This window comes from Populus alba, chromosome 6 (genome assembly GCF_005239225.2).
Source record: "Populus alba chromosome 6, ASM523922v2, whole genome shotgun sequence".
NCBI classification, from domain to species: Eukaryota; Viridiplantae; Streptophyta; class Magnoliopsida; order Malpighiales; family Salicaceae; genus Populus; species Populus alba.
In genome coordinates this window covers 2,852,944-2,867,135 of record NC_133289.1, presented here as the reverse complement: position 1 = coordinate 2,867,135, position 14,192 = coordinate 2,852,944, and the positions used below count along the sequence as shown (strand labels likewise).

The window sequence follows — 14,192 nt, the reverse complement described above, 5'->3', positions numbered from 1 at the left end:
TTTACTTGCTAAGCAGAAACATACTTTATAACTATGGTTTAAAGTCCAGCAGCTCCAACATTAAATGATGAATAAATAATTAAGAAACAAGAACGCTCCAAGAATCGAAATTCCTGAAGTGCTGCTGTTTAGCTGCCTCTGGCAATTCATGTTGAAAAAAGGTGCTCAATATAGCTTCTCCAAGGAAAGGTATGAGAAATGATGAGCTTCAACATTAAAAATTACAAGGCCCTTTTGTGAAGTAGTCATGGAAACAGATAATTGCAGGAATTGATGCTTATCACCGGTTACTTGATCAAACGTTTGGCTGTTGGTATCTCATGGGTACTGCTTCACGATGTCTGATAATGAAGAGTATGTTCCTACGATCGCACAAATGATGCCCAGTGCAGCAGTCATTGAGCTCAAGACAACCTGTTTACAGACGAGAATAGGGTAATTACTCCTTTTAATAACAAGTTAGTGACAAGAAATACTAATCATAAAACCAGTTGAAGTTAAATAAATAGTTGAAAGTTGCTTACATGTGTCCTTGTGGCTTTCTTCCCCATGATCTTTAGGAAGCATAAAGCTGGTAATATTACTGCCTGAATATAGCCACGCAAACGATAAAAATGGATGTCGAAGTCCAGAAACAAGAGAGAGATAAAGGAAGTATAGCGCGAGGCAACAAGCTTGGTCATGGAAGCAAATGCTAAGCGGGAAAGATGCAGCTCATGTTCAGAAATTAACCAAGTCAGTTTTCATATTCAAATAACAACGATGGTGCGGATGATTATCGCGCCAAAATTGTCAACGAAGATCAAAATGTTCTAACAATCTTTGTTATAAACAAGAATACAAGTTGAAAACATTTTGAACTTGCAAGGGGAAAAAAGTTATTCTGTAATGCATAATACGTTTGCTCAAAGGTTTATACGTACCACAAATATACAGAGGACAGAACCCATCAAAGCCATTACAAGACCTGTAACGAAGAACATTATGACATCTGAGTTCAGTAAAATTTAACTTGATGGAAAAAAGATACGCGTACACTGAATTGCTTCTAACTACTAGTGGAATCGGAGGAAATTTTTTCACAAGATCATTCTAATCATTTGCATTAGTACCAGCTGGTTCATCATAAACTGTGCACAGAAGCAGAATATTTATCTCCAGAGATTAAGATACAAGACAATTGCAAGATGAATTTCACCCCGTGAAGAATATGAGATGGAACCAAGAAAGCCAGCTTTCGATACTTACCGAAGAAAGGAATAGAAAAGGCAACGCACACAGAAGATGCGACGAGCGCTGTTCGTAGAAGAAAGTAGCACCACAGACTATTTGCAACTCTAATAGGCAGTAGCTCCTCTATACTCCTGGCCAATGGGTTCATCAACAGTGCATATTTGTACATTGTCAAGGAAGTAAAAAGGATCGTTCAATTAATCAACTAAAGCCAAGAACCAACTATCGTATCGCAGCAAAAGAATCCATCATAAGGTGTTCTAGGATCACCATTTATTTGTCTGTAGCAGAAAATCATATCTACTGCTCTTCAGAATTCAAGAAATTAGTTGTCTAAAGGATATTTGGTAAGCGGGTTGGTAACCTGTGAAAAAAAGAAGGAATCCCACTTCAGTAACCAAATAAACCTTACAGTAAGCAGAGGAGGAATATAAAATCTTGTACTTACTGTAGTCCACAAAGCAATTTTTGATGTAAGGGTGTGTGCTGGCATATTCAAGGTTATCTGAGACAATGTACGCTCACCGAACATGAGAAATCCCAGAGTTGCAACACCTCCATAAATCACAAAGCTCAATACAAAGCTGTAAAACAACAACAAGGCATTGAAAAGGCACCCGAGATTTTATGAACCATAGTTGAGCAAAGTTTTATACCATGCTATTACTGCCTTGGTAAATTGTCTTTTGTCAGCCATTGATTGGTAGATATTTGGAAACACAGAGTGAGCTGAATAACAGAACCCATGCACACCAACGACAAATGGAATTCCACTCCACTTCACCAAAGGACCATTTTCATGGAATCCAACTCCATCGACAGTACCGACCAAAATCATACAAAGAACAATCATAATTGTCGCTAAAACCCCACAAGCTGCAAGAGAATGATGAAAGCAAAAGGTCAGGTGAAATGTGAAAGAATGCAATGATGCTTCATTGCTTCTATATTTCAATACAATTAGGGGGATAGACACATGACAGGATAAGATTGCATTACCAGAAAGGTACGAGATCACACGAAGATCCCTTAGCCAAACAGTTGGTAGAACAACAAGAGCAACTGTGATTCCAAACAAGTGCTTAGAGTCAAGATGAAAACCGGCGGAATCCAAAGATGTTCCAGGGAATAGCCTGGAAAGATTATCGCCTTCCAAAGTGATAAATTCTACACAGTAAGACTGCAAAAGAGGACAAGAAAGCCCTCGTTAATTTGCTTGACAAGTAATAGCATGTACTATACAATAGAAGAGACTGCAAAATCAGAATCAATGTTTAACACTTACATATAATTCTGTGTACAAAATGATCTGCACCAAGACTCAAGATTACAATGTTAGAAGAGAACATAAAAGCATGAAACAATTAAAAGAAAAGAAAAGAAAACAGATATAACCTATGATTATATCAGCATTCCTTTTCATTTCCACAATTATTAATTTTGCTGAACCTTCCAGATATATATCACCATTCCTGATAAAATTTGTTAACAAGGAAGACAATACTATGCACTTAAAGTTACATGAAAACTCACTGATATTGCTAGACGTCCGTATTTCCCAAAGGCAGCTTCTCCTACATCAGGGTAGCTTATGATGCCTTCCTTGCTCTCAAAACAATGTTTCATAAGAGTGGCTGTGTAACAACACACAAGTGCAAAAACAACAAGTAATACCAGACTAGCCCAGCCTCCTTGTTTCACTGTATAAGGCATAGAGAGAACCCCGACTCCAACCATTACATTAAATGCTGTTCCAAAAAAATGCCATTTCTCAATTTCAACCGAAAGAACACTACAGAATAAACAAAATTAAAGTTCACATATTATAGGACTACTTGAAAAGGGGGCTTACAATTGAAGACAGTTTGTGTGAAGCTACATCCATGAGGAACAGGTACTTCTCCAATATGAAATGAAGCTTTTGAAAACGATGACCGCGCTATTGAGATCCTATCCGACTCTTCTTTCTGATAATTCTTTTCAACATCAGACAGAAAGGGAGTCCTTGCATCCGCATCTGAAAAACTTTTACTACAATTTTCATGACTTGAACTCTGGCTAATTGGTCCACGTCGAAGAAATCCAAAATTTGGTGACACTGAGATTGTGTAAGGATCGATAGTTTCTCTGCCATAAAATGCAAAAGGAAAGGTTGTTATAAGAGGATCTACTTGAACACATTTCATTCTAACGGAGAACTCATCTCCGAATTTGTGTTTTTAAACAAAAGAAAGGCCAGCATTGTTGATGTTCTTCAATTAAATTCTTAACTAGGCCAGAGCAATGATAAATAAATTCCTCAATACTGAACTTCGGTAACCAGCCATAAGTAACTTGCAGAAAAAACACACTATTGACTGCACTAATTAAAGTGGATGCATTCAGAAGTATGGCCCCGGGCACCAGCTTTCTTACTCAACCACCATCTAAACACTCACTTTTAGCTGCCAATGCAGTCAGGGAGCAACTATAACTGAGTAGAACAGAAAAAACCTGTATATTGTGACAAGACTATCTTTTTCCTTTAACAGTACATTATAATCAACAAACTTACGATAGAGGGAATTTAATGCAGGGCAGGCAAGAAGGACATATAAATGATTTCGGGCATGCAAATCATATCATTGGACTTGTAACTTGTTCCCCCGTCCTATGATTTAATTTCCAAATAAATCTTAAAGAAAAATTATGCAATCAACAATTGTACAGTAGTCTTCTCATGAAAAGCTGCTTCGATACACAGATAAATGGATAGATATATAAACTAATCAAAGAATAATGCTAGTGAAAGATTTTTCTATGCAGCCTAGTGGGATTCATTTATTAATTTATTCACAAAAGTAAGGGATAAAACAAGCATTGCTTAATCGTTCAAAATCAAATTACGTACATGAAACTTTGAGGCCATTGCTGAGAAGAGAAAGTCCCATATTTCCCACCGTCATCTTCATCACCACCACCACCACCACCACCACCACTACTACTACTTTCAACCCGGTTCAAAACTTCTCCTTCCTCGTCACCATCTTCATCCTCCAAATAATACTCAATTGCTTCTTCCTCCTTACCTTTCTCTGCCATAGGAAATCGAAGAAATTAAGCAAATAAACACCTAGCCAGCAAGCTAGCTAGCGAAGAAAGGTTTAAAAATCTCGTAATTTAAGTGCTTTTGTTGGACAAAAATTTGATTTTGCTTTCTGTGGCTTTTGTTACACTTTTGTACTCTCCCTTTTGTGCGTAAACATGGTTGGCTAAAATTAGAAGTCGAGAAGGATACGGCGATGACAGAAAAGACAGCAATCTTTTTGGTGGGAAATTAGGTTACTGTTCAGAAGGAGGATGGAGAATTACGTAAATGCATAATAATGATTGATAGCTTCTGTCAGAAAACCGGTGGCAGTATTATCTACATTCTACACGCGCTTCTCTCTCTCCCCTTAGCTTGTTATAGTATGAATATCCTTGTGACGTGTAAGCATCTAACGAGTCATATCCTCGTTGAAATTTAAAGGAGTTATTATTTGTTTACCTTACCTATTACCAAATACAACTAACATACTTGGAAAAATCTCTTTTTCCTTTTTTCAATTTAGCCCATTTCTTTTTTTTTTTCATTCTCATATTTTTTAAAATTTTATCCTTATATTTTTTTAACAATTATTTAAGTTATTTTTAGATTATTTAAATTAACTTAATTACATCAAGACAATTTTCACTTCAATTTAGTTTTTAATATAAGCTAAGGAATGAGTTAGGTTATGAGATTTTTTTTATTAGTTTTATCTTTTTTTTTTTCAATTTTATCATAATTTTTTTTATTAATAGATTAAATTGTTTTTGAACTTTTCAAGTCTACTAGATCATGCCTAAATAACTCTTTCATGATTTAATTTTAAACTATACAAGACAAAAGATGAGTATGGATTTTTGTGTGTCAACTTCATCTTTTTTTTTTTTTTAACATTAGAATTTTTTTTACCAACAAGTTGAATTATTTTTCAATTGATAAAGTTAATAAAGTTATATCGGGTGAAGTTTCATATATTTTAATTTTAAATTAAGATTAAATAAAAATTTATATCAAAAAATTATAAGATTAACTTATTAGATCATGTTTAATAATAATACCAATTAGTTGTTTATTATCTCTATATTTTTTGCTATGTTAAAAAAATTCATATGATTTGTAATAAAGTCCAATCCTATAAGGTAGTATAGAGCTAGGGATTTGTCGTCAATTCACAATTATATATTATATAAATAAATATTAAAAGAGGCTGGAAGTGTAGTTGATAGGTTTTCCCGACTCTTTTTTTAAGGAAGGGGAAGAATGTAAAAGTTCTTTTTATTGGATTGTTACACCAAAAAAAAAAAAAATTTTTTTTATTGTACTCTGAAAAATTAAAATTAAAATTTATATTTTATATTAAATAATTTTTTTAAAAAAATAATTATCTTTATATACAATATACAAGAAACGACAAATCATAGTTAACACCTTTTCTTGTCCCGGTTTATTTAAAAATTAAAAATCATTTAATTTTCTGTTTTTTCCTCAACACATATGGATGCGCGTTGGAGGTAGATATTTGTAGCGTGCCATGTTTCCGGTCAATACGGACCACGTCATCACACGTGACACGTGATTGGAGCGGACGTTAAGTGGGCTTGTTTTTTTTTCTCAATAACAATCGTGGGGGGCAGGCAGTGTGTTACACGTCCTACGTTTGGACAAAAATAGCAGCCATTAAGATCCACCGCCTTATTAATGATTCATAGTATAACAATTTATTCTCCAGTAGACATTCATCCATTTGACATAAAGAATGAGTTTTTTAATATTTATTTTATTTGATATATAATACACTGAGTATAAATATTATCTAACTTAATTTGAATCTAATATATATAATATTTCTATTTTTTATGTTCAATATAATATATATGTATATCCTAATATAGATATATTGTTTTATTTTAAATTGAATAGTAAATAATTCTCAAATAATATAAATCTATATGGTATGGATACATGATGAATAAAATATTAATATTTAGTTTTTTCTATCAAATATAAATAAATAAGATGTAAATATAATAGAAACTCAATTTATAAATAATTATTATCATCCATCTCGTTGATGAGTAATAAATGACAGGCTATTTATGTTATTTTTATTTATTATAATTTTCTTTATTTATTCCAATTTTTTTATTGGTACTAAAAATTTTAAAATGTATAAAAAATTTTGATATGATTAACTATTTTTGTGATTATTTTTAAAATTTTGTTAATTGTTAATGTTTTGTTACAGTTTTAATATTAATTGACTATCATATTAATAATAATAGATGAACAATATGAATTTACCTTGGTCGTAAAGATGAAATATTTTATAATTCAACTTTTTAGATTTAATTTTTAGAAATTTGAAATTTAACTAATTTTAGATTTAAATTTTACTAGTTTTATGATGAGAATATTATAATTTATAAATATTTTTACAAGGCCCACCATGTTTATTGAATTATTGGATACCATGTGACATCCACAATGATGCCTACCCATGATCCATTAGTCCAATATTTGGAAAATATTTGATTTGGAGTCATCATTTTTAGTTGATTTAGATTTATCATAATCATTACTTGTTTAAAATTAGAAATTTAAATTAATCGAGATTAAATTTTATTTTTTAACTATTTTAAAGGACAATCCTTAATCTTGATGGGATGTATCAGGATAAATAATTTTGTTTTTACTTTTTTATTATACTTTTAAAACTTACACTTTATACCCTGAGTTAAATAAATAAACTATCTTTATTATCTAATAAATAAAAAACAACAAATCACATTTAACACCTTTTCTTGTCCCTTTTTATCTCCTCTGAAAATTACAGCCTCTCTTAATGAGGTGTGTGTGTCTATATATATAAACTTTAAAAACTAAAAATATTTTAATCTCCTGTTTTTTCCTCCGCCTTTAAAGGTAGATTAGGCATTATTTATTTTAACGGTGTAAATTTTTTTAGTATTTTTATATAATAATATCAAAAATTTATTTTTAAAAAATATTATTTTAATATATTTTTTAAAAATAGTAATTATCACACGTGATTGGAGTGGACATTACCTGGGGGGGGCTACGTTCGGAGTGGACATTACCTGGGGGGGGGGGGGGCGCTACGTTTGGACAAAAAGAGGAGTAGGCAGTGCGTTTCACGTCCTACGTTTGGACAAAAGAGGAGTGGGCAGTGTGTTACACGTCCTGCGTGTAACATTAATTGACTATCATAATAAGAAAGTTTAAATAGTAGGCGGAAATCACTCTGCATTAAGAAATATTTTATTTTATATGAATTGTAATAATAGTTCTTTTTTAAGTTTTTATTTATTTATTTATGAATAGATCAATGTTTTTTTTTTAAGAATATTCAAGTTTTTTTTAAAAAAAATTTAAGTACAAGTAAATAACATTTTTAGCCTTATAAAAGATAAAAAAGAAGCTTTGTCTTTGGGGGTTAGTATTTTGACGCTGTATCTTTTATTTTTTAATTATAAAATTGCTAGGGCGTGTTCCACATGCACCATTAAAAAGACGTGTGAGACGCTTTCCAGTGACCAAATCTGATCGATTGTCGTAACACTTGATGCACATACATGCTCTCTTTCACATTGAGCAGCGTGTGTAGACATATCATGGTTGAGTTATTGTCGATAATCGATTGTTTGCGTTATTTTTTTTTTTTATTATCTCTCATGAAAATTAAAATGCATAATTGTTCTCTCTTTATTTATTTATTTTTGCTTGGTCTGATATGGGTTGTCAGACCCAACTAAACTTGGATCAAACATGATTGCCAGATCCAAAGTGCTTGGGGCTTGGGTCTAGCATGGTTGTTGTTGTTATTCTTGTTGATATTGTTATTGTTATTATTGTTGTTATTATTGCGTGTAAACATATCATGGTTGGATTGCCTTCGGTGATTGATTGTTTGTATTTTTTCTTTCTTTTCTCTCTCTTGACAACTAAAGTGCATCATTATCCTCTCTTTACTTGTTATTTGCTTGGGTCTAACATGATTTGCAAGACCCAAGTATCTTAGATGTTACAACCATGTTTGATGCTAGACCCAGGAGCGGATGTAGCAGACCCAAGCACGGGTCTGAAAAACCCTTCTAAACTTGGGTGTCATGGTTTGCCATATCAAAGACGTTTGGTTTTGGCATGGTTGTTGTTATTGTTGTTGTTATTCAAGTAAACTTGGGTCATACATGCTTGCCAGATCCAAGTAACATGGGTCTAAAAATTATTTATAAACCAAGTATAAATAATGTATAAACAACAAATCATCACAAAAATCTAATTTAACATTTTAGATCTAAAAATTCAAACCATATCTTCTCATTGAAATAATTCATTTTTTATATTTATAAATTTGTTATTTATTCAATAGAAATTCTACCTTCTCTCTCTCTTTTTAACTATATTTCTTTTTTAAGTCAATATCTAGATATGGCATGACCTAAGCGCCTTGGCTTAACAACCATGTTAGACTCAAACGACCTGGGTCTGGCGGCCATGCCAGATCCAGGTGCCTTGAGTTTGATGACCATGCTAGACCCAAGCAGGTCTTATCTTTAAAAAAAACCTTATTTTCAACATATATCCACATAAAGGGTTCATACAAATATGATAAAATGTTAAAAAAAAAACTACATAAACTGTATAATGAAACTAAACACATATAGTCCAATATTATTAAAAAAATAAAAAATAATGTTGTCTTCGGTGAAAAATCACAAACGACCACCTATTAAATAAACATTTTTTTGCAATGAGTTTGAGTAAAAATATATATAAAAAATACAAATTCATAAAAAAAAAAGAGACGATAGAATTTATATTGATGCAATAACAAATTCATAAACATAAAAAATAAAATATTTCAATATGATGATATGATTTGAATTTTTAGATCTAAATTGTTAAATTAGATTTTTTTGATAATTTGTTATTTATAAATAATTTATAAACTTAGATTTATATTTATGATACTTTAAAGATAATTTAAATGTTTTTTTATAAAAAAATAAAAAAATTTATAAAAAAATTTATTAGTATTTATTTGTATAATACTTCAATGATAGTTTAAATATTTTTTTTATAAAAAAATTAATTAGACATGTTTACCAGATTCAAGTGGCTTGTATCTAATATGGTTGTCAGATCCAAGGTGATTGGGTATGGCATGGCCGCCAGATCCAAGTTCAAAAAACTTAAAATATTTTTTATATTTTTAATATTTCTTTTAATATTTTTTGAAAAAATAATATTTTGACTCGCTACAAAACACAAGTCAATATACTAATATTAATAACAGTAGATGAACAATAAGAATTTAACTCGGTAGCAAAGAAGAAATATTTCATAATTTAACTTTTTATATTTAATAAATTTTAAAAAGAAATGACCTAATTTATACAAGGGATGTATCCTAAAAAGGGGCCGAGCCGAGAATTATTTTTATGGGGTAAAATTAAGAAAAGATTTCTAGGAGGGGTAAATTTTTAGATTTGACTAGTTTTGGCTTTAAAATTTAAATTTTACGAGTTTTATAATGGACATATATATATATATATACACCCATCAGCTTCCTGTCTTTACTATTGTCTATCAAAATCATCTAATGACAATCAACATGCAAACTAATTTGAAAGTCTCTTATTATCGAACAAAATCTTGTAGTAATTAGAAAACTTGGGTTATTATGTTTTTCCAATGTAGATCTTGCTCCATTCCTGATCATATGATTAGAATAGATCATGTAATTAAGTCTAATCTAAATAACTATATATGTTAGTTGCATGATTAAGATTCAATTATATCAATATATATGCCTTCATAAGGCGCAATATAAAAGTATTTAAATTCTCTTTAAAATTTCTTGTATAAAATCACACTCGTAAACCCAATTTAAACCTCTCAAAACTTTTGTGTCGGTAGATCTAAAAGTTTAATCACTCAAATCATGCTATCTTCATCAAATTTGATGCACGCATGATCATTTTATTGAATTCAATTGATTATTGGATTATGGGATCCTATGTGACATCCATATAATTAATGATGCCTATCAATTCATTAGTCCAATATTTGGAAATCATTTTATCGGGTCATATTTTTAATTGATTTAGATTTAATATCCTAATCATTACTTGTTCAAGTTAGAAATTTATATTAATTAAGATTAAATTTTATTTATTTTTTATTTCAAAGGGCAATTCTTATCCCGATTAGATGTCGCGAGATAAGAAAGTTTTTTTTTTTTATATATAATAATTATCTCAAGATTTACCCCTTTTTAATTTTTAATTATTTGGCCAATCTCTTAATAATAACAACCCAATTAACCTTGCAAGTAGTAATATTTATTCCACTAAAATAAATCTCAATTCCAAACTAATTAAAATCTGAACTGATTAAATTTTTTAGCCCATTTAAACTATCATTTCCATCTTATAGTAATCTATTTAATCAACAGTGATTGGAAATTATTGCATTTGGTTTGGATAAAAACATTATTTTATGCCTTTTGATACAAAAATGCGTACAGAGAGGTACGAATCATCTTCCATATTCTTTAACTCCTATGTTTTATTCAGTATAAGCTTCTTCTTAGCATTGCTTCCCATGAAAGAATGCAATATACTCTGCCCAACGTACAAGTTTTCATTGCCCCGTGGATCACATGAACATATAAAAGCTCTCTTTGTTTTTATTACTTCGATCAGCCCCCCGAACTTTATTCTCATAATTTTGTGAAGAGACATGGGGCAGTCCTTGAAGAAATTAGCTCCTGGTACGGTTCTGGCCTTCTCTCTCGTTTTTTTTTTTTTTTTTTTTTGAGATTGCACTTTGCATTTGTCTTGGGAATTTCTAAGAAAATATTATACTATTGTTGCTGATAAACAGGTGCAAATGAAAATTATATCATCAAAAGATATCTTTCATGCATTTTTTTTTTTGGAGTTTTTTGTGTGGGGTTCTCATGTCTTGGGAGTTGCTCATAAGAACAAATTAATGAACTCCCACAGGGCTATTGTCGAGCTATTTTAAGGCTAGGGCTTTAAATTTTGAAGGTGTAGATGAATTGCTTGGACTGTTGTCAATATTGTCTAAAGAAATTGGTGCCAGAGAAAGTAAGAACAAGGCCTTGAAATCTGAGTTTTTTTCTCTTATCAAGAAATCATAGGAACATTTCTTCCTTCCTAAGAAACTTCATATACTTATAGATTCGATCTTGTTAATAGATTTTTTTTTTCCTTTTGGAATTGATTCTGTCAATAGATGTAATATTTTTCAAATTGAAAAAAAAAAATACCTGATTTGGCTATCAAATGAGCCAAGCTGGTATTGCATTTATTTCTCCTCCTCAAAATGGCATCGTTGCATGTTTTCTTAATAAAAAAATAACAAATTTATTATATTCGATAAAGAAGAGATAAATCATTATTTTTCATACTATATTAAGAGATATCATAACTTGTTTTTTTTTTTTCCTGAAAAAAACATGGTTGCCCCATTAATTCTTAGACAAAAGAAATTTAGCGAAAAGCCTTAAACTAGTGAGATATATATATATATATATATATATATATATATATATATATATGTTGAAATTTATGCAAATTAAATAATTATGTGAGAAACCAGGCTAACAACGCTTTAAAAATGAATGAATGCAGGGAGTGAGGAAAACAAGGAAAGGGAAATAGGCCACATAATAGAAAAAAACTATGAAAAATATTTTGGAGAAGAAGCCATCAAGAAAATGCAGTCAGCTCATGACCCCCAATCTTCATCACAGGAACCATCGAAGGAAGAGATAACCTCTGCTCCATATTTCATTCGAGCAGTATGCGAAATTGTCCAGTATATATACACACTGACCTTCTTCTTGCATTATATATATGTTGATCTCTTGGCTTTGTTTTTTGATGTTCTTGAAAAATAATTAATATTCATTAATTAGGAGTAATTGGGATTAACTTAATTACTTCTTCTTGTTGTTCTTTGCAGAGAAATTAACATTAGCCTTAAGAGCACGCAACTCCGTCTCCCAGATGCTGAGAAACTCAGGGAAATTTATAAAGTAAGCATTATAATTGTCTTATCCTTTACATTTTTTGCTAATAAGGATCGTTATTAACGTAGATATAAAAAAATTAATTCTTCTCATTATTTATTCTGACATTAAGTTATAAACATTTTTTGATTTTTAAAAACTTGAGTTCACCCTGAAAATTATTATTCCCGGCCCAATCGAGTTAATTGGAATTAACAAAAAATAGTGTTCTTTCAATATTTTGTTTTCAGAAACAAGTAAAACAATATAAATTTAAAAAGGAAAAAAAAGTTGGGCCGGGTTTTGAACCGATCGATCAGTTCAACAAAAAATAGTGTTGTTTCAATATTTCCTTTTTAAAAACAAGTAAAACAATGTGGATTTAAAAGGGAAAAAGAAGAAGTGGGGCCGGGTTTTGAACCTATCGATCGGATTACGGGTTGACCTACCAAGCTAATGGGATTTGAATAAATCAACTCTTATTTTATTTAATTTGAAACCCCATGTAGGTAAGGATCGGCGGGCTGAATTGGGTTTAATAATAATTATCGAATCTCCACCAAAAATAGGGTTGATTGAGTACCTCTATGTTTTTTTTTTCCCATTTATTTTGGCGTTTAAGAGTAGGCAGGAGATGTGTTAATTGTGCAGAGATGTGCTTAATTATGTTTAATGAATAACAATATTAGCCATGGATAGACTCAAATAATTAATGGTTATATCGTTCATATGATCAAGATGGCCTTTTATTAACAATAATAAAAATTTGAATGCATGCAGGACCACGCCCTGGACAAAGGAAAACATCTGGAAAAGGACGAATTCCAAAAGATCATCCAGGAAGTAATAATCCAATCAGGGTTTACAGGTTATGGCTCAAAAGACACATTCCTCTTCATCTTCGGGATTCCTTTAATCACATACTTCATCAAGCAACGAGTAGCCCCTAAATCGATCCCAAATGAAGTCTTCATACCTGGAGTCACCTCTGCCTCCGTTTACCTTCTTGCTAAACTTAACAAAATATGAGCATCCATCATCTGTGTGCTGTTGTTGATCAATTGTTAGTGCCTTTCCAATTCATTTACTCATGAAAATTGGCTCGTTATGACGCTTTCCAATAAATTTAAAATGATCCCTGATTTTTTAAATGAGAGGCTAGGCCGGCTTAAGGCCCAATATTCTCTTTTTTGTTTTTATGTTTATGTTTGTTGGTGGGATGAGGGCTGGACCCAGCCCAGCCTCTTGTAGGAGAGCCAACTGGAGAGCTTTATGTATTTTTAATGTTCTTCGGAAGAATTGACCTTCTTCAAGACTATATGAGACTGGCAAGAAGATAGAGCTTGAATGCAAGTCCACCAAGCACGACACACCTTCAATATCAGCTGTTGATCCTATATAGATGGACTTTCACTTTAAACTTTTGTTTATAACAGTTTCTGACGCGGGATGTTTAGCATATTCAATCATGGATGAGATAGACAAAACAAAGCCTAAGAACATGTTTGGTTGTATCAAGGTTTTCTCCCGATCCACCGTCGACCAAGATCCACCATGAGAGTCCAGTTGAAGCTTTTTATGCTGTATACAGCAGCACACGAATTGGAAGACGACTCCCTCTAAGTATAGTTCCAAATCTAGCACTTGTACATGAATCTATCAATGGCCAAATTATACACTTCCACAGCCTGTTTGCTTGTTTATTTATCAAATTGTTGCAGAGCCACTAAGAAATTAAATTCAATCCTATTCAATCCACAAACCATTTGAATCCAGTTGATCTTGTTTTGTGTTTCTACTAATCAAATCCACAAAAGATAAAAGACG

At 31.4% G+C, this 14,192-nt stretch overlaps 2 protein-coding genes across 3 annotated transcripts; one reads left to right on the top strand and one right to left on the bottom strand.

Annotated features, from left to right (window-relative positions):
* LOC118053086 (amino acid transporter AVT1A) lies at window positions 1–4,558 on the bottom strand. Its single transcript, XM_073409666.1, has 12 exons — window positions 4,124–4,558; window positions 3,086–3,360; window positions 2,767–2,981; window positions 2,519–2,542; window positions 2,233–2,413; window positions 1,890–2,109; window positions 1,682–1,817; window positions 1,581–1,597; window positions 1,249–1,397; window positions 924–967; window positions 525–587; window positions 1–414 (listed from the first exon to the last, which is right to left on the bottom strand). Exons 1-12 carry the CDS (start codon window positions 4,312–4,314, stop codon window positions 319–321), a joined length of 1,611 nt encoding a protein of 536 aa, XP_073265767.1. The 5' UTR covers window positions 4,315–4,558; the 3' UTR covers window positions 1–318.
* A 6,390-nt stretch (window positions 4,559–10,948) lies between these two features.
* Window positions 10,949–13,516, top strand: LOC118053035 (uncharacterized). Of its 2 annotated transcripts, XM_035064164.2 has the most exons (5): window positions 11,053–11,099; window positions 11,335–11,439; window positions 11,986–12,172; window positions 12,320–12,392; window positions 13,146–13,516. In XM_035064164.2, the coding sequence occupies exons 1-5, from the start codon at window positions 11,069–11,071 to the stop codon at window positions 13,392–13,394; spliced, it is 645 nt and encodes a 214-aa protein (XP_034920055.1). In that variant the 5' UTR covers window positions 11,053–11,068; the 3' UTR covers window positions 13,395–13,516. The 2 variants fall into 2 exon arrangements, with proteins under 2 accessions (XP_034920057.1, XP_034920055.1); XM_035064166.2 differs by lacking the exon at window positions 11,335–11,439 and having other exon boundaries at window positions 10,949–11,099.
* Window positions 13,517–14,192: the final 676 nt, after the last annotated feature.